Source organism: Bubalus kerabau, chromosome 2, assembly GCF_029407905.1.
Source record: "Bubalus kerabau isolate K-KA32 ecotype Philippines breed swamp buffalo chromosome 2, PCC_UOA_SB_1v2, whole genome shotgun sequence".
In the NCBI taxonomy this organism is placed as follows: domain Eukaryota; kingdom Metazoa; phylum Chordata; class Mammalia; order Artiodactyla; family Bovidae; genus Bubalus; species Bubalus kerabau.
Genome location: NC_073625.1, coordinates 199,210,999 through 199,237,133, shown reverse-complemented (window position 1 = coordinate 199,237,133; position 26,135 = coordinate 199,210,999). Strand labels below are relative to the sequence as shown.

General features: G+C 42.7%; 1 protein-coding gene across 1 annotated transcript in view; it reads left to right on the top strand.

The window, feature by feature from the left end:
- The first annotated feature begins 2,796 nt into the window (after positions 1-2,796).
- Positions 2,797-26,135, top strand: part of ANKRD28 (ankyrin repeat domain 28) — a 216,289-nt gene continuing 192,950 nt past the window's right edge. Inside the window, exon 1 of the mRNA XM_055569970.1 lies at positions 2,797-2,936. Within this exon, the coding sequence (XP_055425945.1) occupies positions 2,910-2,936 (27 nt within the window). The 5' untranslated portion in view covers positions 2,797-2,909. The remainder of the gene's footprint in view (positions 2,937-26,135) is intronic.

The window sequence follows — 26,135 nt, the reverse complement described above, 5'->3', positions numbered from 1 at the left end:
CTATTTTTCAGAATGACTGTTATCCTCTGTCCTGAAAATGGAAATGTAGTTGCTACAATAATAACATTAAATTTAAACGATTCTGCAGAGTTCCTACAGCCTTTCATATCATTATCTTATTTGCTTGTATGAGAGGTGTAGGCCAGATAATGTTATGCTTAGTTTTTACAAATGGTGAAATTAAGACACAAATTAAATTGTGGTTAGGGTGGAGGAGGGTTAGATCTGACTTGGATATTAACCATTATCTATCAGGAGAGTTTGGAGCATTCTTTGCAAGGTTGTTGGGGATGGTAACTTATAAAATACTTTCATTAACTATAATTAATTAGAAAACTTTAGAAGAGCCCTGAAAAGTTTCACTAGCTCAAGCCTAAAATCTGTTAAAATGCATCTTTGGCCCATGATTTTTGTTCACATTCTCAAAGGCATTTGTTTTCCCAAAAGTGAATCTTTGCCTTGTTCCTAATCAAGTTCCTGTTGTGCTTTTCAATTCAAGAACTTAAACTTAGAAGAGAGATTATTGGGAGTGGGTTGCCGGGATAGGGTGATGTATTAATGTCATGGCATCACCGACTCGAAGTACATGAGTTTGAGTGAACTCCGGGAGTTGGTGATGGACAGGGAGGCCTGGCCTGCTGCAATGCATGGGGTTAGAGTCAGACACGACTGAGCGACTGAACTGAACTGAACTGAGACATCCAGAGGGCTTAATAGGCTTGTGTATGAATGAGAGTAAATTCTTACATTCCTGAACTAAGAACTCTGTAGTGAACACAACACATGGGTAACTGTTTATAAAGGCAACTTGTGATCAAAAATACTCCAGTAATATTACCACAGCATCTCTGTTTTGGAGAACTCAAGTGTTTTCACAATGTTAACTCCTTCACCTTCTCTGAACTGAAAGGAGAGACTGGGTGGCAAACAGTATCCCTATTTAATGTGCAGGAGTTGATGAAGGGGCGAGAGGTACTGAGGATGCAAAGCAAGAGCTGTTTGGTTTCATCACGAGTGTTACCTCGCAGTTGCGCAAATCCCTCCATTTTAAGTAGGAAATATGATGCGAAATGTCATTAGAAAAGAAACTGTTTGTATAGAATCGAAGCTTTGGTATGTCAAAGAATAGTGGAAGGATCAGGCTATCAATCAGCGGTGCTTTTCGTTTTGCACTCTGATACTTTCCTTTATTTTATGGGGCTAAAAGAAGCTTTTTGTAATAAGCGTAGGACTACAAGACACTGACATTCTTGGCATAGGTTCCCTTTTCTCCTGCTTGCCATTAGACCAAAATCGATCCTCTAAATAAGTCTGTCCCAAGAGACACAATTGATGCAGGGAACAGAGAACTTTCTAAAACCAAGCCTGACGTCACACATTTGTGTTCTAACCATCTGTACCTTTCATTAACCGAGGGCTGGAGTCGCCCGGGCGGACAGACACAGGCGCACAGCAGTCTTCTCCCACACAAGCTTGGAATGGCAACAGAGCGCGGCTGCCGAAGAAAGAAAAGCCGTTTCAGAGCTGTGGGGTGGCGTGGGGGCGTGTGTAGCAGGGTGAGGGAGTCATTCCTCTCCTCCTCCATCCAAGGATGCATCCAGCACATCTTTTTTTTTTTTTTAATTGATTTCTCTCGAGTGGGAGGCAAAACCCCTCAGATGAGAAAGAAGAAAGAGGGCGGAAAAAAAAAAAAGCAAGCCAGGCAGGAGGCTTTGGGGGGAGAGAACCATCATCGCTTTGCTTCGGATTGGAACTATGGGGTAGAGAGAAAGACTCGGGCGTCCACAGCCCGTTTGGCTGCAGAGATACTGCCGTTCCGCCCGGAAAGCCGGCGTCGTCTTCCCCTCCCCCGCCCACGGGTTCTGCGCCCCCCGGAGGAGGGCAGCCATCCCCGGACGCCCCCCTTTTCTAACCTCCTCAGGTGCGGAGGGCCGAGGGTCGGAGAGAAGAGAGCTCCTTCTCCTTCGACGTGTCAGACTCGGCCAGTTGGCTCGGCCCTTCCCTCCGGCCTCTGCCCTCCTGCGCGGCCCCCCGAGGGGGGACAGCCGCCTCCCGGGGACCACGTCTCAGCCCGCTCCCTCGGGTTTTGTGCACCCTGAGGAAGTCCAGACCTGAGAGTCGGCTTGGCCCCCATGCCCTCGCCGCTCCCGGGAAGGTGGCAGCACCCGAGGGCCCCTCCACCCCTCACGCTCTTTCCAGCCCCCCACCCGGTCCCCGCAGCCTCCTCAGGCTTTGTGAGGGGGCGGGCGTCTGCCCGGCTCCCCTCATGCGCGAGCTCCAGGGCAGTCACTGAGGGAGTCGGGACCCGCACCCCAGGCCGGGCTCCGCCCCCCGCGCCCCGGGCACGCGCCCCAGGCACCTGGCCGCCCCTCCCCCGGCTCCGCGCGGCTCTCTCTCACACCCGCCCCCCGCCCGGCGCTCGCGGCTCCGCGCCCACCCTCGCCGCTTCCTGCCCGGCCCCGCCCCGTCCGGGAGGCGGGGCCCCGGGCGAGCGCGGCGGCGTGGCCAATGGGCGCCCGGCTTACTCTGGCCTCTCCCCCGTGCGGCCGCCAATCGCGGCGGGCGGTGGTGGTAATATTGTGGAGTGGAGTTTGGATGCCGCGGCGGCCGCGGACTGGAGCGGCGGGGCCGTGGGGGCTGCTCGGCTGTGTTGGGAAAAGGGGGCGTGAGGCGGCGGCGGCTGAGGAGGCGGCGGACGGGGGAGAGGAAGAAAGGAAGCAACAGGGCGGGGAGTCCTCGCGGAGGAGGCGGGACCCTCCGGTTCCTCACCTTTCGGCGGCGGCTGGAGGCGGGGAGGCGGCGCCGCCCCCCTGCCCGCTGACTCCTCAGCGCACGGCCGCCGACCTGCCGGCTCCGGGCGCTGGAGAGGCTCCTGAGGCGGCAGCGCCGGCCGGGCGGCGGCGACCGCCATGGCGTTCCTCAAACTCCGCGACCAGGTAGGCGAGGGGCTGCGGGCTCCGGGCTTGTGAGGGAAAGGCTGCGGGGCGGGGGCGCCGGCGGGGCGGGCCGCGGGGCGCCTGCTGGGCTGGGCGGCGCGAGGCCGGCGGGGCGTCCCGGGGGTCGCGGGGGCCCGCCTGTCAGAGCCGCCCGGCCCGGGGGAGCCCACGTGCCGCCGCCTCCGGCCGCTGCCGCCGCCAAGGGGCGGGTCCGCGCTCGCGCCGGGCGCCCGCGTCCGGGTCCGCGCCTTCGCTTCTCCAGGTGAGTGAGGCCTGGGCCTAACAGGTGGCTTCCCGCCGCCCGGGCCGGGCGCCGCCCGCGGCCGAGACCGCGGGTCACGACCTTGTTCGCCTGTTGGCGTCGCCGGGTAAGTTGGAGGCCGCCTCTCCGGGTCAAAGAAGGTTGATTTTTTTTCTTTTTTTTTTTTTCCGCCCAAGGACTAAGTTATTCACCGTGCAAGTTCTCAGACTCGTTTTCTTCTGACGTTTTGTGCACCATTTTGGTTACTTTTCTTGACTCAGGAAGAGCGGGTTCACGAACACCTGAAGTGAGGGAAAGAGTCGTGACACTCTTTGATGGAGGAGATACTTTTGTGTCTAGGGACGAAATCGCCACGATATCAGAATGATTTGTCTACCTTAAAACGTTGAATGATGGGTAGTAAGACTCTAGGCAATGCAAACATTTGAAATCTCCTCTGAAGGAAAAGGGGAATGAATGTGTGAAATATACCGAATCGCAGTAGGCTTATTCGTGCTGAGAATTTGGTGGGGTTTTTTTTTTTTTTTTTTTTTTTGCCATTTGTTTTTCTGAACAGAAGGTATTGAGCAGATTTAAAGGGAAGGTAGTTGGATGCATTGGGAAACTGTTTCAGAAGTGAAATCCTCTTTTGAAAAACGGTGGGGAAAAACTTAAGATGTATTTTTCAGTATTGTCTCTTAGCAAATATCGTACCTTAAAATTTGAATCTAAGTAGTGTCATGTCATTCGTGACTTTTCAGTGGAGGCCGATGGTTGAACTTGTGTATGTATCATTTGATATCAGGAAGGTTTTAGTTGGTGTTAAGGTCATCAGGACTTGATACTTTGAAAAACTCTAGCGTTTAATCAAGTTTATACATTGTATTTCAAATCGTTAGTTGGTATTAAGGTCATCAGGACTTGATACTTTGAAAAACTCGAGCGTTTAACCAAGTTTATACATTGTATTTCAAATCGTTGAACCGCATTGTCCAATATGATAGCCAGTAGCCACATGTGGCAACTTAAATTTAGATTAACTTTAATTTTAAGTAAAATAAATCCAGTTCTTCATTCCTGCTAACCACATTTCAAGTGTCCCATACTCTATGCGGCTCTTGACTGCGGTATTGCACAGTACGAATGTGGAGCATCTATATCAAAAAGTTCTATGGGGCAGCACTATTAAAGAATAACAGGTAAAGCATAAACCAATTCCTGCTAATTACTGTACAGCTAATTCATGTTATGCTTTTAATGGTGTGAAACTCTGATCTGGGTACTCCACTAATCTTTACTGATCCAATGGCGCCTTGTGTTTCCATAACTTATAGTTGAGGTAACAGTTTTTGTTTCAGTCCTATACTTTTGAAGTAAGTTATTTGGATCATTGTGTACATTAGAAATTTGGTGAACTTTTAGTAAAGAGAGCATCTCATTTTACAGAAACAGGGTTGTATTTTCACATAAAACCCAGTTGCACCTTTGTGTATTTAGGAATTGCAGTTATGACACAAGTGTGATGCTACTCCAGTTTTAGATGATGTCCATGGTAAGGATGATAAAGATTTTTCATTTGAATAGACCCTGATGCTGGGAAAGATTGAAGGCGGGAGGAGAAGGGGAGGACAGAGGATGAGATGGTTGGATGGTATCACAGACTCAATGGACATGAGTTTGAGTAAGCTCCGGGAGTTGGTGATGGACGAGGAGGCCTGGCGTGCTGCAGTCCATGGGGTTGCAAAGAGTCGGACACGACTGAGTGACTGAACTGAACTAAGGATGATATGTAAAATGTCACCTGTAAACTTGAAGATATTTGGGCAAGTTAATGAAGTGACATGGCTCAGATGGGGGAAAGAGCATTAGGGTTTACCTCTAAACTACTAGTAGTTGGCTCATTTGGTCTGTCTTTTGGAAGACTTCTAAAAGTGAGTTTGTTTTTGCCTGGCTTAAAGGGAATAGCCACTTTTAGAAGTCATCTTGTATGTTGATATTTTATTAGCTATTGAAAGTAATGGTAAAAATGAAATGGAATGCAAATGTATTTTTAAAAAATAATTTTATTTATTTTTGGCTGTGCTGGGTGTCTTCATTGCCTCACAGGCTTTAAGTGAGCGGGTGCGTGTTTAGTCCTGTCCAACTCTTTGCAACCCCCATGACTGTAGCCCACCAGCTTCCTCTGTCCATGGAATTTTTCAAGCAGGAATACCTGAGTGAGTTGCCATTTCCTTCTCTGGAGGATCTTTCCCACCCAGGAGTCGAACCTCATCTCTTGAGTCCCCCACAATGGCTTGCAAATTCTTGACCACTGAGCCCCGAAAGAGAGTGCACAGGCTTTTCATTGCAGTGGTTTCTCTTGCTGTGGAGCACAGACCCTAGGGCCCGCAGGCTTCAGTAACTGCAGCTCCCAAACTCTAGAGTGCAGGCTCAATAATTGTGGCCCACGGGCCTAATTGATCCTAGGCATTTTGGATCTTCCCGGATAAGAGATTGAACCCCTGTCTCCTGCATTGGCAGGTGAATTCTTTACAACTGAGCCCCCAGGGAAGCCTGTAAATACCATTTTAACCCTTTCCATCTGTGAACAGGCCATTCAGCTAGATGAATTATTTTACTTGGAGGAAAGGAGGAGATCCATTTAAGTACACAGAATTGTAAAGCTGGAAGGTGCTTGGCAGCATTTGACTCAGTCCTCATCTTTACTTGAGCTTTTCTCTGTTATTTCCATATTTATTTTGCTTTTTTCCATTGTTAATACAGTCTGTTACATAGAAACTAAACATAGGTAGGGGTTGTTTTTCTTTGTGCACATAAGTGTCAGGGAGGTTATAGTTGGTTTAAACATAGAATCAGTGAGTAAACACAGTAGTTTGCTTTCCTATCCAATCAGTGAATGAGACAGCTCTCCCTCATTTGTGCCAACCCCAATATGGGGGTAAGAAGTTATTACTGTACTATTTTTTATTAGTAGGTGAAAATAACTGTAAATGAAATAAAAGGAATGTCTGCTGTTTGTAAGAGTGGAAACATGAATTTTTCCCTCGATATTTCCCCCATTTTGATGTGTTTATACAGCATGAATCTGTAACAGTTACAGGGTTTTATTCAACAGGTGTCACTGTCAAGTTTTTTCTCCTTGCATGGTTGCATTTAAAATTTATTTTCCAACTTTTCAGTTCAGTTCAGTTGCTCAGTCGTGTCCACCTCTTTGCAACCCGATGAACCGTAGCACGCGAAGCCTTCCTATCCATCACCAGCTGACGGAGTCAAACCAAACCCATGTCCATTGAGTCGGTGATGCCATCCAGCCATCTCATCCTCTGTCATCCCCTTCTCCTCCTGCCTTCAATCCCTCCCAGCATCAGGGTCTTTTCAAATGAGTTGGCTCTTTGCATCAGGTGGCCGAAGTATCGAAGCTTCAGCATCAGTCCTTCCAATGAACACCCAGGACTGATCTCCTTTAGGATGGACTGGTTGGATCTCCTTGCAGTCCAAGGGACTCTCAAGAGTCTTCTCCAACACCACAGTTCAAAAGCATCACTTCTTCAGCGCTCAGCTTTCTTTATAGTCCAACTCTCACATCCATACATGACCACTGGAAAAACCATAGCTTTGACTGGACGGACCTTTGTTGCAAAGTAATGTCTCTGATTTTGAATATGCTGTCTAGACTGGTCATAGCTTTTCTTCCAAGGAGCAAGCATCTTTTAGTTTCATGGCTGCAGTCATCACTGCAGTGATTTGGGAGCCCAAGAAAAGTCTCTCATTGTTTCCATTGTTTCCCCATCTATTTGCCATGAAGTGATGGGACTGGATGCCATCATCTTCGTTTTCTGAATATTGAGTTTTAAGCCAGGTTTTTCACTCTCCTTGCACTTTCATCAAGAAGGTCTTTAGTTCCTCTTCGCTTCCAGCCATAAGGGTGGTATCATCTCCATATCTGAGGTTATTGATATTTCTCCCAGCAATCTCAATTGCAGCTTGTGCTTCATCCAGCCCAGCATATCTCATGATGTACTCTGCATATAAGTTAAATAAGCAGAGTGACAATATACAGCCTTGACAGACTCCTTTCCCACATTGGAACCATTCCATTGTTCCATGTCCAGTTCTAACTGTTGCTTCCTGACCTGCATACAGGTTTCAAGAGGCAGGTCAGGTGGTGTGGTATTTCCATCTCTTTAAGACTTTTCCACAGTTTGTTGTGATTCACACAGTCAAAGGCTTTGGCATAGTCAATAAAGCAGAAATAGATGTTTTTCTGGAACTCTCTTGCTTTTTTGATGATCCAGAGGATGTTGGCAATTTGATCTCTGGTTCCTCTGCCTTTTCTAAAACCAGCTTGAACATCTGGAAGTTCATGGTTCATGTATTGTTCACGGTTCACGTATTGCTGAAGTCTGGCTTGGAGAATTTTGAGTATTACTTTACTAGTGTGTGAGATGAGTGCAATTGTGTGGTAGTTTGAGCATTCTTTGGCATTGCCTTTCTTTGGGATTGGAATGAAAACTGACCTTCTCCAGTCCTGTGGCCACTGCTGAGTTTTCCAAATTTGCTGACTTATTGAGTGCAGCACTTTCACAGCATCATCTTTTAGAATTTGAAATAGCTCAAATGGAATTGCATCACCTCCACTAGCTTTGTTCATAATGATGCTTCCTAAGGCCCACTTGACTTCACATTCCAGGAGGTCTGGCTCTAGGTGAGTGTGAGTGGTCACACCATCATGATTATCTGAGTTGTGAAAATCTTTTTTGTACATTTTCCAGCTTTATTGAGATATTATTCATACATAACATATGTGAGTTTGAAGTGTACAACACTGCTCTGATACATGAATGTGTTCTGAAATGCGTTACGACTGTAAGTCAGTCAACACTTCCATGTTGTTGTTCAGTTACTAAGTTGTGTCTCACTCTTTGCAACCCCATGGACTGCAGTATGACAGGCTCCTTTGTCCTTCGCTATCTTCCGGAGCTTGCTCAGATTTACATCCACTAAGTCGGTGATGCTATCTAACCATCTCATCCTCTGCCACCCACTTCTCCTTTTGCCTTCAGTCTTTCCCAGCATCAGGGTCTTTTCCAGTGAGTCAGCTCTTTACATCTGGTGGCCAGAGTATCGAAGCTTTAGCTTTATCATTAATCCTTTCAATGAATATTCAGGGTTGATTACCTTTAGGACTGACTGGTTGGATCTCCTTGCAGTCCAAGGGACTCTCAAGAGTCTTTCAGCACCAGAATTAGAAAGCATTAATTCTTCAACACTCAGCTTTATAGTCCAACTCTCACATCCATACATGACTACTGGAAAAACCATACCTTTGACTATCTGGACCTTTGTCGGCAAAGCGATGTCTCTACTTTTTAATATGCTAAGTTTGTCATAGCTTTCCTCCCAAGGAGCAAGCATCTTTTAATTTCATGGCTACAGTCACATCTGTCCCTTCATGTAATTATCATTTCGTGTGTAAATATTATTTAAGATCTATGTCTTGTAACAGCTTTCAGTATTTAAGATCTGTGTCTTATAGCAACTTTCAATTATGTATATACAATAGAGCATTGTAAATTATACTTACTGCGCTGTTCACTAGACCTCCAGAACTTTCTCATCTTATAGCTGGACATTTGTACCCTTAGACCAATTACAGGGTTATATTTTATCAGCAGTGAGTCATAGTATACGTTAATAAGAAAGGTAGATGGTCTTTGTTTGGATAAGGGATAAAAACTCACAAACAGGGAGCTGAATGGCAGCTGATACTTGGCTTCAGTATCTAGGAGACAATTGGGAATGATGGAGATTCATGGCAGATAACAGGTATGTTAGCTGCTAATCAGCTCCAGTCCATTGTTGCTGGGCAGGTGTACCTAGTATTTTGAGAACTCCAGTTTTTTTGTAGGAAGCAAGAAATACAGATTCTTATGAAAATTTTCTATTTATAAATGTTGGCAAGTTGGTAGTTATCATTGAGGAAATCTTAAAGCTGTGGTTTTAAAAGGGGGTTAGTAGGGAATGCAGAGTTCCAAAGAATAGCAAGGAGACATAAGAATGCCTTCTCTGTGATCAGTGCAAAGAAATAGAGGAAAACAATAGAATGGGAAAGACTAGAGATCTCTTCAAGAAAATTAGAGATACCAAGGGAATATTTCATGCAAAGATGAGCACAATAAAGGACAGAAAAGGTATGGATCTAACAGAAGCAGACGATATTAAGAAAAGGTGGCAAGAATATGCAGAAAAACTAAAAAAAGAAGGACAAAATAGATCTTGTCCCAGATAACCACAATGGTATGATCACTCACCTAGAGCCAGACATCCTGGAATTCGAAGTCAAGTGGGCCTTAGGAAGCATCACTACAAACAAAGTTAGTGGAGGTGATGGAATTCCAACTGAGCTATTTCAAGTCCTAAAAGATGATGCTGTGAAATTGCTGCACTCAATAAGTCAGCAAATTTGGAAAACTCAGCAGTGGCTACAGGACTGGAAAAGGTCAGTTTTCATTCCAGTCCCAAAGAAGGGCAATGCCAAAGAATGCTCAAATTACCGCACAATTGTACTCATCTCACACGCTAGTAAAGTAATGCTCAAAATTCTCCAAGCCAGGCTTCAACAGTACGTGAACTGTCTTCCAGATGTTCAAGCTGGTTTTAGAAAAGGCAGAGGAACCAGAGATCAACATCCATTGGATCATCGAAAAAGCAAGAGAGTTCCAGAAAAACTTCTATTTCTGCTTTATTGACTATGCCAAAGCCTTTGTGTGAATCACAACAAACTGTGGTAAAGTCTTAAAGAGATGGGAATACCACACCACCTGACCTGCCTCTTGAGACCTGAATGCAGGTCAGGAAGCAACAGTTAGAACTGGACATGGAACAATGGAATGGTTCCAATGTGGGAAAGGAGTCTGTCAAGGCTCTATATTGTCACTCTGCTTATTTAACTTATATGCAGAGTACATCATGAGATATGCTGGGCTGGATGAAGCACAAGCTGCAATTGAGATTGCTGGGAGAAATATCAATAACCTCAGATATGGAGATGACACCACCCTTATGGCAGAAAGCAAAGAGGAACTAAAGACCCTCTTGATGAAAGTGCAAGGAGAGTGAAAAACCTGGCTTAAAACTCAATATTCAGAAAACGAAGATGATGGCATCCAGTCCCATCACTTCATGGCAAATAGATGGGGAAACAATGGAAACAATGAGAGACTTTTCTTGGGCTCCCAAATCACTGCAGTGATGACTGCAGCCATGAAACTAAAAGATGCTTGCTCCTTGGAAGAAAAGCTATGACCAGTCTAGACAGCATATTCAAAATCAGAGACATTACTTTGCAACAAAGGTCCGTCCAGTCAAAGCTATGGTTTTTCCAGTGGTCATGTATGGATGTGAGAGTTGGACTATAAAGAAAGCTGAGCGCTGAAGAAGTGATGCTTTTGAACTGTGGTGTTGGAGAAGACTCTTGAGAGTCCCTTGGACTGCAAGGAGATCCAACCAGTCCATCCTAAAGGAGATCAGTCCTGGGTGTTCATTGGAAGGACTGATGCTGAAGCTTCGATACTTCGGCCACCTGATGCAAAGAGCCAACTCATTTGAAAAGACCCTGATGCTGGGAGAGATTGAAGGCAGGAGGAGAAGAGGATGACAGAGGATGAGATGGCTGGATGGTATCACCGACTGATGGACGTGCATTTCAGCAAGCTCCGGGAGTTGGTGAAGCACCAGAAAGCCTGGTGTGCTGCAGTCCATGGGGTTGCAAAGAGTCGGACACAACTGAGTGATGAAGTGAACTGAGAGGACCAGTTTATAACCTCTATTGTAGATCAGCTTGAAGAAGCAAACTATTATACAATAAGATTCCTATTAAGAAACAATTTTCTTTCAGATAAAATAGCCAAAGTGGTTATATACACTAAAAAATTGAGATATAATTTGCATACCATGAAATTCACCCTTTCAAAGTGTTAGGTAGTTTTATTATATTCACAGAATTGTACAGCCATTACCTAATTCTAGAACATTTCATCACTCCAAAAATCCATTAGCAGTCACTCTTTGTTTTCCCTTCCTCCTAACCCCTAGCAGTCACTAATCTACTTTCTGTCTCTATAAATCTGTCTGTATTTCATATAAATGGAATCATACAGCATGTGTCCTTTTATGTCTGACTTCTGTCACTTTACATAATATTTTTATGGTTCATCCATGTAGTAGCATGAATCAGTTGGTCATAAACTTTTATATCATGTTTAAGAATTTAAAGTTTATATACTTTTATGCTGTTTTACTGCCTCTGTGCATATTTATAATCTGGATGGTTTTTGTTTCCATTTTCTGAGTTTGTTTCATATTGAGTTAAATTTTGTTTGCAGTAATACTAAAGGATAATAGCTTTCACTTTGGGATTTGTGTGTGTGTGTGTAGGAGTCATCTTTGTCAGCCTCCTTGGTTAATGTTCATTAGATAAGAATTCTTGATATATTATTTAAGTTATATGCAGAGTACATCATGGGAAATGCTGGGCTGGAAGATTCCCACTAGCTGGAATCAAGACTGCCAGGAAACATATCAGTAACTTCAGATATGCAGAAGACACCAAATTTAGAGCAGAAAGTGAAAAACTAAAGAGCCTCTTGATGAAAGTGAAAGAGGAGAGTGAAAAAGTTGGGTTAAAGCTCAACATTCAGAAAACTAAGATCATGGCATCCAGCCCTGTCACTTCATGGCAAATAGATGGGGAAACAGTGGAAACAGTGGCTGACTTTATTTTTGGGGGCTCCAAAATCACTGCAGATGGTGATTGCAGCCATGAAATTAAAAGACGCTTAGTCGTTGGAAGGAAAGTTATGACCAACCTAGACAGCATATTCAAAAGCAGAGACATTACTTTGCCAACAGAGGTCCGTGTAGTCAAGACTGTGGTTTTTCCAGTAGTCGGGTATGGATGACTGAGCTGAGTGCCGAAAAATTGATGCTTTTGAACTGTGGTGTTGGAGAAGACTCTTGAGAGTCTTGGACTGCAAGGAGATCCAACCAGTCCGTTCTAAAGGAGATCGGTTCTGGGTGTTCATTGGAAGGACTGATGTTGAAGCTGAAACTCTAGTACTTTGGCCACCTGATGCGAAGAGCTGACTCATTTGAAAAGACCCTGATGCTGGGAAAGATTGAAGGCAGGAGGAGAAGGGGACGACAGAGGATGAGATGGTTGGATGGCATCACGGACTCAATGGACATGAGTTTGGGTAAACTCTGGGAATTGATGATGAACAGGGAGGCCTGGCATGCCGTGGGACATGGGGTTGCAAAGAGTCAGACACGACTGAACTGAACTTGATATATTGAAAGGTTTTTTTTTTTTTTTGAGCAGAGTTGACATATCAATGAGTACATGTTGGATGGATTTAAATCGCTATTTTGGATAGTTAGTAACTTCTTACTTGTTAAGTATTTCACTCTCCTTATCAAGGGTAGAACATTATTTGACTTTACAGTAGGAAAAAAAAATGATTCTGAAAAATCTTCTAATTGGGGATACAGGATGTGTGATATGCTCAAAAGACACTTATGCTCAGATGTTCAAGTATTCCATATCAAATGTTTCCTTACTTTGTGTTGGATATTGTGTGGGACACAAAGCTGCAGTAGCTACTGTCTCTGCACTGAAGAGTCTTATTGGCTTGAAATTGAGTGAAAGCATTAGTCACTCATTCGTGTCCAACACTTTGTGACCCCATGGACTATACATGGAATTCTTCAGGCAAGAATACTGGAGTGGTTGCCATTTCCTTTTCCAGGAGATCATCCTGACCCAGGGATTGAACTCGAGTCTCCTTCATTGCAGGCATTTTTTTTTTTTTACCATCTGAGCCACCAGGTGAAGACACACATAAATAAATGCACAGTGTTTGAGATGCTTCATGTGAAAAGCTTTATAGAAGTTGAAGAAAAACATGGGGCATATTCTTTGAAAATGTAACTAACATATAGTTTTAAAATAAGTTTTTTAAGTCGTATGTTTCTTAATTTTTTAATACCTTGTATGATACAGTGTAGAACATGCAGTGCTTTGTAAGAGTTGCAGATAACATGATTCCAAATTCAGAAAGGATCAGATGATCTGATTTTAGGAAGAGGGAAACCATGGCTAGGGAAGTGTTTGAGGTTCACAGAAAGACTTTGTCGAAAGCAGACATTGGTGCAGGAAAGCAACAAGGGGAATCCCTGAAGGCAAGCCAGAAATAGAGGATGGTGTGTGGCTCAGCCAGTAAAGAATCCACCTGCAGTGTGAGAGACCTGGGTGCAATCCCTGGATCGGGAAGATCCCCTGGAGGAGGGCATGGCAACCCACTCCAGTATTCTTTTCTGGAGAATCTCATGGACAGAGGAGCCTGGTGAGCTACAGTCCATGGGTTTGCAAAGAGTTAGACATGACCAAGCACACACACACACACACACACACACACACAGTGAGGAGGTAGACCGGATTGGTGGTTGTAGTTGGAAAGGACTGGAGATAGATTGGTTGAATTAACAGTGACTACATTATGAAGTACTTAGAGTACAAGGTTAAGAAGTTTGGACTGATAGGCAGGTGATGGAAGTCTGATGTAGGCTCTGTGAAGGGCTTCAGAGGGAATGTGTATATGTATACTTTTTTCAAGACACTTTATAGTTTCATTAGATCCTTTGAGAGGTACATGAAACCATAAAGTTAAATAACTGCTAAATTACAGGTTTTAGAAGAGTAGATTATAAAAGACAAATAGGGACACCCAAGATTTGTTAGGTGGCTACTGCTGTAATTCAGAACATATGTAAAACCTTTTCATTTAGTGTAAACTGAATATATTAATTACTAAGCTGAAGTTCGAATAGAAATGAGTACATCTTTAAAGGATCCTTGTATATATAATAATGACTTATTTATTTATAGAATTGTGTCCTATAGTCATAAAGCATTTGGTAATTTTTTGTGTGCATAGTCCCACTGTGCTGTGCTTTAGTTGCTCAGCTGTGTCCGACTCTTTGCGACCTGAGAGAGCCCGCCAGGTTCCTCAGTCCATGGGGATTTTCTCCAGGCAAGAAGACTGGAGTGGGTAGCCATGCCCTCCTCCAGGGGAACCTCCCAACCCAGGGATTGAACCCAAGTCTTACACATGGCACTGTCAGAGCCACCAGGGAAGCCCAGTAGTCCCACCAGGGTCAATTATACATGAATGCAAGTGAACACTGATTGTGGTAGTGGGGGGTGGGGGGGGGGGCAGATAATCCAAGGAGTTAGGTTTGGGGTGTATTAGGTTTCTCAGCATTTCATTTCCTTTTTGTTTTTCTAGCCTAATGTAAAATTCAGTGAATGCACTCTCCCTGGGCTAGAATAAGATGCACCTGAAAATGTTCTGTGCCCGAAGGGTTAAGCCTTTTTGTTTTGGATAGTGTCTCCTATGGACAAGTCACGTCAAACTAATCATTGAGTAATACTTCTAATTTAAAGTAAAAGCTAATGAAATCTTCAGTTACTTAAACCAATCTATTTTTTAAAGTGTCACAGTATATGGTACACAGTGATTACAGTTCTCAAGTACTTTAGGTTTGATTCCCACTCATATCCATAACCCCAGTTCTTAGTTATACTATTAATTGATTCATTCATCCACTTTCCTTGTGTGATGCTGATTTTAAGAAAAATTGCCAGGATTCTTTGTATATGCTGATTGGTATACAAAGCAAAGTCTAGATGGAGTTACTGCTCCCACAACTAAAGTTCACTTTTACCTAGTAAATTTAAGTTCAAATTCTTAATTGGTGATGGTTTCATAATTTGTTTGTTATAAAGTTAAAGGTATGTCTTTTCTACTGTTAAGGATTTAAGGCCACGGATAATATTAAAACATGCAGCACAGGACAGTTAAAATATTTTGAAAGGGAAATCAGGAAGCAGTTGTTTCTAACACAAAGGCTTGTTCTAAAAGCCTAGAATGAAAGTTACTACTGTCGAGCACGATATTTTTTATATCCTGTTACCTAAAAAGTACTCAAGTCTTCATAAACTTTGTCATATAAATTAATCTGGAGAAGCAGCCTTTTCTCTTGCTTCAATTTCTGGATTAAAAGTTTGATAGCTTTTTCTTTTTTAAAAAAATATGTGTTTATTGTGGTAGCATTGGTTTATCACATTTTATAAGTTTCATGTGTACGACATTGTATTTCTACCTCTGTATATACTACAGTATGTTTACCACTTCTGTCTCCTATCCCCACCCCTTCCTCTCTGCTAATCACTACTTGGTTCTCTATGTTTGTTTCTGTTTGGTTTATTCATTTATTTTGTTTTTTATTTGTTTTTTATATTCCATCCATGAGTGAAGGCGTACAGTATTTGTCTTTCTCTGTCTGACTGACTTTGTATAATACCCTCAAGGTTCACCCATGTTTTCACAAGGGCAGAATTTCACTTTTTTTTTTAATGGATAAGTCAGTCAGTCAGTTCAGTCACTCAGTCGTGGCTGACTCTTTGTGACCCCATGGACTGCAGCATACCAGGCCTCTATCACCAACATCCGAAGCTTGCTCAAACTCATGTCCCCTGTCCTCTGTGATCCCCTTCTCCTCCTGCCTTCAGTCTTTCCCTTCATCAGGGTTTTTTCCATTGAGTCAGTTCTTCTCATCAGGTGGCCAAAGTATTGGAGTTTCAGCTTCAGCATCAGTCCTTCATGAATATTCAAGATTGATTTCCTTTAGGATAGACTAGTTGGATCTCCTTGCAGTCCAAGGGACTCTCAAGAGTCTTCTCCAACACAACAGTTCCAAAGCATCAATTCTTTGGTGCTCAGCTTTCTTTATTGTTCAACTCTCACATCCATACATTACTACTGGAAAAAACATAGTTTTGATTAGACAGACCTTTGTTGGCAAAGTAATGTTTCTGCTTTTTAATATGCTGTCTATGTTGGTCATAGCTTTTCTTCCAAGGAGTAAGCGTCTTTTAATTTCATGGCTGCAATCACTATTTGCAGTGATTTTGGAGACTCCCAAAAATAAAGTCTGTCACTGTTTCCATTGTTTCCCCATCTGTTTCCCATGAAGTGATGGGACTGGATGCCATGATCTTAGTTTTCTGAATGTTGAGTTTCAAGTCAACTTTTTCAGTCTCCTCTTTCACTTTCATCAAGAGGCTCTTTAGTGCCTCTTTGCTTTTTGTCATAAGGGTGGTGTCATTTGCATATCTGAGATTTTTGATATTTCTCCTGGCAATCTTGATTCCAACTTGTGCTTCATCCAGCCCAGCATTTTGTATGAGATACTCTACATATAAGTTAAATAATAATGTATAAGTAGTATCCATTGTATACCTCATCTTTATCCTTTCACCTATTGATGGACATTTACATTACTTCCATATCTTGGCTATTGTGAATAATGCTGTTATGAACATAGGTGTGCATGTATCTTTTCTAATTAGTGTTTTGTATTGTTTGGATAAATACCCAGAAAGGGGATAGCTGAATTATATGGTAGTTCTGTTTTTAATTTTTTGAGGAATTTCCATATTGTTTTCCATGCTGGCTGCACCAATGTACATTACCACCAACAGTGTATGAGGGTTCCCTTTCTCCGTGTTATTGCCAACACTTGTTTTTTCTTGGTTTCTTGATAATAGCCATTCTTACAGGTGTGAGGTGATACCTTATTTTAAAATTTTTTCTAAAATTTAAAAATTACTAGTAATTAGTGATGTTGAACATCTTTCATGTGCTTCTTTGGCCATCGGCATGTTTTTTGGAAAAATGTCTATTCAGTTTCTCTGCCCATTTTTTAATGAGGTGGTTTTTTGTTGTTGAGTTACAGCTTTTCCTTTTTGAAACACCTTTACTGATAAAATTCACAAACCAATTTAAATTATACACTTCAATGGTTTTTTGTATATTCAAAGAGTTGTGTGTCTCCACAACTTTAGAACATTATATCTTGCCTAAAAGATACCTCTAACCCCTAAACCTGTTATTCCTCCAAGCTCCTGTCATCCCCAACCCTCGACAACTACTAATCTACTTTTTGCCTCTAAAATTTGCCTTAGCATGTTTCCTGAGCTCATTCATATTGTGAAAGTGAAGTTGCTCAGCCATGTCTGATTCTTTGTGACCCCATGGACTGTAGCCCACCAGGCTCCTCCGTCCATGGGATTTTCCAGGCAAGAGTACTGGAGTGGGGTGCCATTTCCTTCTCCAGGGGATCTTCGTTACCCAGGGTATCCTGCATTGCAGGCAGAAGCTTTACTGTCTGAGCCACCAGGGAAGGCATTCATGTTGTAGCTTGTATCAGTATTTTTATTGCTGAGTAATAAAATAATGATTTCATTGTATCGTATGCCACATTTTATCCACTCAACAGTTGATGGACATTTGAGTTATTTTCACTTTTTGGCTAAGTATGAATAATGCTGCTGTGAACATTTGTGTGAACATTAGTTTTTATTTCTCTTGGATGTGTACTTAGGAGTGTAACTAGCTAGGTCATATTGTTACTCTGTATTTAGCCTTTTAAGAAACTTCCAGTCCATTTTCCAGAGTAGCTGTGTCACTTTGCATTCCCACCAGCAGTGTATGAGGGTTCTGGTTTCCCCACATCCTCAGAAACACTTACTGTCTGTCATCCTGTGTGTGTGAAATAGCATCATTTTTGGTTTTGATTTGCATTTCCCTGATGGTTAATGATGCTGAGCATCTTTTCATCAGATCCTTTGTCCCTTTTTTAATTGGGCTATTTGTCTTTTTACTATTGAGTTGTAAGTGTTATTTATACATATTAGATATAAGTCCGTTAACAGAAATATGATTTGCAAAAAGTTTCTCCTATTCTGTAGGTCATCTTTCTATCCCTTGGTAATATTCTTTGAGGCATAAAAGCTTTTAATTATGAAGTCCAATTTATCATTGACTCCTAGGGTTTTGACTCAAGGGCCTGGGCGAATAGGGCATGAAGAAGAGGAGCTGGTTTGAGGGTAGATGAATTCAGTTCTGGATGTACTGCTTTCCTAGTGGGACATTTAATGTAGAAGTGTCGTTAAATAGGTAGTTAAATGTGAGGCTGGGCTCAGAGAAAAGCGTTTTCTGTGGTAGTGAAGTGAATGAGAAGAGTCCCTGGCCGAGGAGAGTGTGAGGGGGGTATGGAAGGCGTGGAGGCAGGGAAGCCAGAGAAGTGTCCCCAGCGCGGGGCAGAGGGCCACGGGAAGGCCTCTCCAGGAAGGGAGAGAGAAGGTCCTGGTGGCTCCTCAGGCCCAGAGACTCAGTTCTCTCCTTGTCTTTTAGTGCTTTTTATCCACACATTGTTTAAAACTTTTCCATGGAAGTTTCTGTTTGCCTCAAGTTCTTCTTCCTAAGTCAGCCATTCCTAACGCGGACACAAACTAGAATCGCTCAGCTGTCTGAAGTACAGGCTTTGGGGATCCCGTTAGATCTGAGTGAGGATCAGCTGGTGCGGTGCCCCCGCCTCTGTACTTTTAAAACCTCTTAGGTGAAAACTGGCTTGCTTTTCACCAGTATTGTTTCTTTTCCTCTTGGATCCCAGCTAACTTATAATGACCAGCCCCTCTTGCACTTGAGGATGGCCATATGATTGAGAACTGGCTGTTGAAAATTAAGCTACTAAAAAATATGTAATTGAGTGTTTCTTCAACTCTGGCAAACACAAACCTCCTTTGAACAGCCCTCTGTTTTCTTCACGTGCTGGCTGGGTGTTGGCTGCCAGAGCAACTTTGGAAAGGAGGGGTCCAAGAGAGCTGGATATTTGTCATCTGGGTCATCTCCAGCTTTTTCATGCCTCCAGCTGATCATTAATGTATCTTTTGGGGTTTCATACATGCTAAGTCCTAAGTTGCTTCAGTCACATCTGACTCTTTGCAACCCTGTGGACTGTAGCCCACCAGGCTTCTCTGTCCATGGGATTTCTCCAGGCAAGAATACTGGAGTGGGCTGCCATTTCCTCCTCCAGGGGCTCTTTCCCCTCCCACGGATCGAACCCATGTCTCTTATGTCTCCTGTATTGGCAGGTGGGTTCTTTACCTATTAGAGGGAAGCTAATAGAACTATTTCCCAACTTAGAAACTAGTTAAGAGTTCTAAGTGAAATACTGTATAGGTTTACTATGGAAATGCTCTGCAAGATTGTGTATATGGGTAATCCACTTATTGAACAGTGCCACCTGGTAAACCCTAAAGACATGAAATAAAAATTAACTATTATGTTAGGCCATCTGGATCAGATGGTAAAGAATCCATCTGCAATGTGGGAGACCTGGGTTCAATCCTTGGGTTGGGAAGATCCCCTGGAGGAGGGCATGGCAACCCACTCCAGTACTCTTGCCTGGAGAATCCCCATGGACAGAGGCGCCTGGTGGGCTGCAGTCCATGGGGTTCCAGAGAGTCGGACGCAACTGAACGACTAAGCACGTGTGTTACGCCACAGTTTGGGGATTTATTTATTAAAACACACACTGTAACTTTAATTGATATAACTCCTTAGATTATTATCCAAATTATAATTTAGAAGCAGTTGCCCTTGGTTTGTATTATTTGTATTTTTAAATTCATGTGTTTGGTAGGTTGGGCTTTCCTGGTGGCTCAGTGGTAAAGAATCCCTCTGCCAGTGCAGGAGATGTGGGTTCTATCCTTGAGTCAGGAAGATTCCCTGGAGAAGGAAATGGCAGCCCATTCCAGTATTCTTGCCTGGGAAATTCCATGGACAGAGGAGCCTGGCAGGCTGCAGTCCGTGGGGTCGCAAAAGAATCAGATATGACTTAGTGACTAAAATAACAAACAGCAACAATAATTTGATAGGTTAGTCTTCAGTTGTTGACTTCCAGACCATATATCTGTATCTGTATCTATATCTATATCTATATCTATATCTATATATATGCTGTTTTCCTTGTAATTATTTTTGTGGAAATCGTTAAAATTAACATCCTGGTTATAGTATTAGATAACAAACATTTGTATGCCTACTACCTGCTGGTCCTTGAAAATGAAGATATATCTATGTATAAAACAGGGGCTCTGCTTTCTAGTATGGGAAAATCAGGAATTAGATAAGAACAGTTATGCTACTTGTGCTTTGAGAGCATCAAAGAGGCAAATGGCTAATTGAACCCATTTGTGGAGTTAGGGGTCCTTAAAGTGTATTTTAATGAGATTTTATTAACCCATGTTCCTCTTGTAGTATTGTTTTCTCTCATTCTTGGTGGACAAGAGCCATACATAGCCTGAGTAAAATATCCTTTTCAGTTCAGTCACTCAGTCGTGTCCGACTCTTTGCAACCCCATCAACCGCAGCATGCCAGGCCTCCCTGTCCATCACCAACTCCCAGAGTCCACCCAAACCCATGTCCATTGAGTTGGTGATGCCATCCAGCCATCTCATCCTCTGTCGTCCCCTTCTCCTCCTGCCCCCAATCCCTCCCAGCATCAGAGTCTTTTCCTTTGAGTCAACTCTTCGCATGAGGTGGCCAAAGTACTGGAGTTTCAGCTTTAGCATCATTCCTTCCAAAGAAATCCCAGGGCTGATCTCTTTCAGAATGGACTGGTTGGATCTCCTTGAAGTCCAAGGAAATCTCAAGAGTCTTCTCCAACACCACAGTTCAAAAGCATCAATTCTTTGGCACTTAGCTTTCTTCACAGTCCAACTCTCACATCCATACATGACCACTGGAAAAACCATAGCCTTGACTAGACGGACCCTTGTTGGCAAAGTAATGTCTCTGCTTTTGAATATGCTGTCTAGGTTGGTCATAACTTTCCTTCCAAGGAGTAAGCATCTTTTAATTTCATGGCTGCAGTCATCATCTGCAGTGATTTTGGAGCCCAGAAAAATAAAGTCAGCCACTGTTTCCACTATTTCCCATGAAGTGATGGGACCAGATGCCATGATCTTCGTTTTCTGAATGTTGAGCTTTAAGCCAACTTTTTCACTCTCCTCTTTCACTTTCATCAAGAGGCTCTTTAGTTCTTCTTCACTTTCTGCCATAAGGGTGGTGTCATCTGCATATCTGAAGTTATTGATATTTCTCCTGGCAATCTTGATTCCAGCTTGTGCTTACTCCAGCCCAGCATTTCTCATGATGTACTCTACATATAAGTTAAATAAGCAGGGTGACAATATACAGCCTTGACGTACCCCTTTTCCTATTTGGAACCAGTCTGTTGTTCCATGTCCAGTTCTAACTGTTGCTTCCTGACCTGCATACATGTTTCTCAAGAGGCAGGTCAGGTGGTCTTTTATCCTTTTAATATCCTTTAATATTCTTTTAGAGGAGCAAAAACTACAAGTATATTTTTGGCGATTTGGTGTTATATGGGGCTATTTCATTTGAATATGTTTTTCGTTGCCACCAAAAAAGGATCAAATATTTTATTTAGGAGAACTGCAAATCTTAGTGTTGATGCAGATTAAATCATGAAACTTTTCCTGTAGTTAACGAAAGGTTTTTTTTGTTGTTGCTGTTGTTTTAAGAAATAGCTTTTGATTGCATTTCCTCTTCTTTTCCATTTGAGGAAACTCTCAGATTAAAAAGGATGAAAGTCAGAAAGGACCTACTTAGCTATCTTTAGTATTATGTTTTTATTAGTGTAAATTAATTAGGGTAAAATCAGATAATTCAAACAGCTTTTAAAGATTTTATATATGTGTTTGGTATGTATGTATGTAGATGGTAAACAAGAGCTTCTCTATTGGATAGTTCTCTGAGTGGGGGGCAGTTTCCCCTATTTTCGGAAGCTTGTGTGCTAGGCGGTGTGTAGTTCCAGAGTGTCAGACTGGGTCATGCCAGGAATGAGAACTTTGAACAGCAAGGGAAGGGACAGTCACGTCCTGGAGAAATGGAGTTAGTTGGACTTCAGAGTTAGCAACAGCTGGCTTTTGAGGGACATAAGAGCAAACTGCTGCAGGAAGGGTGGGCAGTGGAGTTGAAGCCAGCAGAACAAATTGGAATAGCAAGTGTAGAATTACTCGTGTAGAGCCAGTAAGTAGCCTAATCCAAGGTATGGGCAGGTAAGTTAAAAACCAGCGTGTCTGTTGGTTAAATGATTCAAACAGAGATGCCTGGAATCCAGAGACCTCAGTCGAGGAGACTGCGGGACTGCAGTCTGCAGACATTCTCAGCTGATACTGTAGCGGGTCAGAGAGGGAACCTAATAGAAGTATTTCCCAACTCAGAAACTGGTTAAGAGTTCTAAATGAAACACTGTATAGATGTACTATAGAAATGCTCTGGAAATTTGTGTATAGGGTTAAAGCACTTATTTAACAGTGAGTGACCTTGGTAATTTAAAGAAACTTATTTTAAATAGTCCCTTAATGAAACAAATTATCTTTCCCTTTATCTTTTATCATAAAGCTGGATTTCTGTATATCATCCTCACTTAAATTTAGATGTACTGACTGGATTGCTTAACTGTTAGAGATGATCAGTAATATCTGGATTCTTTTGTATGTCCTGGTGCATTACTGGTTTAGAACCTCCTGTGTTTTGGCTTTTGAATTATTGCTTTTGAGATGCTGCTTAATTAACTTCGGTCTATTTTCTTTGCTTACTAGCAGTGTTCCACCGACTAAGAGTCCAGATTCTATTTATAAAGTCAGAAGAACTCCCTACCCTTCACTTAGTTTCCTCAGCACCTAGAAGCCACACTTTTGAGCTTGGGATTCCTTTTCTCTGACCTTAATGTCTTTCATCATCAGTTATCTTGTTTCTTCACCCACACCTGTGCTTTGCTGTGTTAGAACTGACTTCACCTACTTGGCTAGGTTCACTTTGGCCACAAACAGACCTCTTGAGAAACTTGACCTGCTGACTCAAGCAGTACTGGCTAGGGTAGTGTTTTCTGAATCACGGGACAGCTTTTCCTATGGCCTCTTTAGGGGTCTCCCAGCTCTTCCGTTGCACCCTTTTGTATTAGTCATACCTACTCAGCTTTCATCTCTGTTTTTCCACCTCAGTCTCCTTTCTTGAGTCCATTGGCACCTCTTGGGCCTCAGCTCCTAACTTATATCTCAGTCTCATCCCTTTCATCTTGGTCTGCTGCCTCCTGCAATCTGTCTGTCAGGCTGTGCCCCCTTCTCAGCAGGCCTTGTCTCTCAGTGGGCACTGTATGTGCAGTTCCTCCCCTGGGTGCCATTATGTCAGTCTTAAGTTCTCACCTGCCACCTTTTCTATTCCTGTCTGCAGCCCCAGTTTTACCCTCTCAGGTTATAGCGTCCTTCTTTTCTAAGGCAAGAGGAGTAAATGACTTAAATGTTAAGTAAATAATAATAGATGTCATTCATGGATATGGAAAACAAGTATGGTAGTCTTAATTGAGGAGAAGGCAATGGCAAGCCACTCCAGTACTCTTGCCTGGCAAATCCCATGGATGGAGGAGCCTGGTAGGCTCCATGGGGTCGCTAGGAGTTGGACACGATTGAAGCGACTTAGCTGCAGCAGCAGCAGTCTTAATTGAATGTCTGGAATGCTGGAACATATACTTTTAATTCTAGCTCATTAATTTATCTGCTCTGTGACTTTGGGCAAGTTGTTTCACTTAAGTTTGTGTTTCCTCACCTAGAAATGGAAAGTAGTTGCGTCTTGCTCCCAGAATTGTTGAATTAAATGGGAGTGTGTAAAACCCCTGGCACATGGTTGGCACTTGATAAATGGCAACTGCTACTGTATTAAAAGACTTGGGTTTGGAACTTAGCTCTGCTGCTTTCCGACTGTATGATCTTGGGCCAACAAACTAAATCTGAGCTGGAGTTTGTTTTTAATATCTTTCTGAGATATAATTCAGAAAATCTACCTATTAAATAATTTATAATTCAGTGTGTTTTGTTTGTTTTTTAGTAAATTCACAGGGTTTTGCACCTATCAGCCACAGTCTAATTTTGGAACATTTTTATCACCTCAGAAAGAAACTTTGTGCCAATGAGCAGTTACTTTTGTTTCTCCTAACCTCCTCTCCTTTCTCTTAGCCTTTGCCTTGTGTGTGCGTGCTCAGTCATGTCTGAGTCTTTGTGACCCCCGTGGACTTATTAGCCCACCAGGCTCCTCTGTCCATGGAATTTTTCAGGCAAGAATACTGTAGTGGATTGCCATTTCCTTCTCTAGGGGATCTTTCTGACCCAGGGATCAAACTCCCATCTCTTGAGTCTCCTAATTGACAGGTAGTACTTTAGCCCTGAGCCATGTGGGAAGCCCTCTCAGCCTTAGGCAACCACTATAATTTGCAAGTATGTGGCTTCCTTGGTGACTCAGTGGTAAAGAATCTGCCTGCCTATACAGGAGATGTGGGTTCAACCCCTGGACTGGATCAGGAAGATCCCCTGGAGAAGGAAATGGCAACCCATTCCAGTATCCTTGCCTGGGAAATCCCACGGACAGAGGAGCCTGGCAGGCTCCAGTCTATGGGGGGTCGCAAAAGAGTTGGACATGACCTGGTGACTAAACGAAAACAAGGTGTATCTTGGAGATATTGCAGGTTTGACTCCAGACCACTGCAGGAAAGCTAGTACTTCAATAAAACAAGTCACACAATTGGTTGGTTTCCCAGTGCATGTATAAGTTATGTTTATACCGTGCTGTAGTGTATTAAGTGTGCAACACCATTATGCCTGAAAAAACAATATACATATCTTAATTTAAAAATACTTTATTGCTAAAAAATGTGAACCATCATTTTACAGTGCAGGGTTGCCGCAAACCTTCAATTTGTGTGGATGTGTGTTTTAATTTCTCTTGGGAATATTCATATAAGTCAGGTTGCTGAATTGCATGATTGTTGTTTGGTCACTAAGTGGTGTCTGCCTCTTTACAAGCCCATGGACTGCAGTACACCAGTCTCCCCTGTCCTTGACTATCTCCCTGAGTTTGCTCAGATTCACGTCTGCTGAGTCGGTGATGCCATCCAACTGTCTCATCCTCTGCCTCCCTCTTCTCCTTTTGCCTTCAATCTTTCCTAGCATCAGGATCTTTTCCAATGAGTCGACTCCAAAATATTGGAGCTTCAGCTTTATTATCAGTCCTTCCAATCAATTCAGGGTTGATTTCCTCTAGGATTGGCTGGTTTTATTTCCTTGCTATCCAAGGGACTCTCAAGAGTCTACTCCAGCATCACAATTTGAAAGCATCAATTCTTCAGCACTCAGCCTTCTTTATAGTCCAGTTCTCACATCCATATATGACTACTGGAAAATCCATAGCTATGACTATCAGAGCTTTGTCGGCAAAGTGACGTCTCTGCTTTTATGATAATGTTATGTTTAATGTTTTAAGAACAGCCAGACACATATAATCCCTTTTGTGTGTTGCTGGGTTTAGCTTGCTTATGTTTTGTTTCTCTCTCTCTTGTGATATCTTTTTCTTTGGTATAAGGGTGATGCTGGCCTCATAGAATGAACTGTGAAGTGTTCTCTGCTCGCTTCTAGAAGAGTTTGTGAAGGATTAAATGTTTGGTAGAATTCACCAGTGAAGCTGTATGGGCCAGACCTTCTCTTTGTGGAAGTCTTTTAAGTTACTAATTCTGTTTCTTCACTTAGGTCTGATTAGACTTTCTGTTTCCTCTTGAGTCAGTTCTGTTGGTTTGTGTCTTTCAGGGAATTTTTTTCATTTTATCTATAATGTCTAATTTGTTGGCTTACCATTGTAAAAACATTCCCTCATAATCCTTTTAATTTCTCTTAAGTCACAGATATACACCTTTCATTCCTGGTTTGGTAATTCATCTTTATTGTTTTTTTCTTGGTCAGTTTAGCTAAAGATTTGTTAAATTATTTTTCTTTTCAGAGAACGAACTTTTGATTTTATTGATTTTTTTTCTATTTTTTCTCTTTTCCATGATACTGATTTTCCCTCTTACATTTGTAATTTCTTTTCTTCTGCTTGCTCTGGGTTTAGTTGGTTTCCGTCTTAAGCAATAGGGAAAA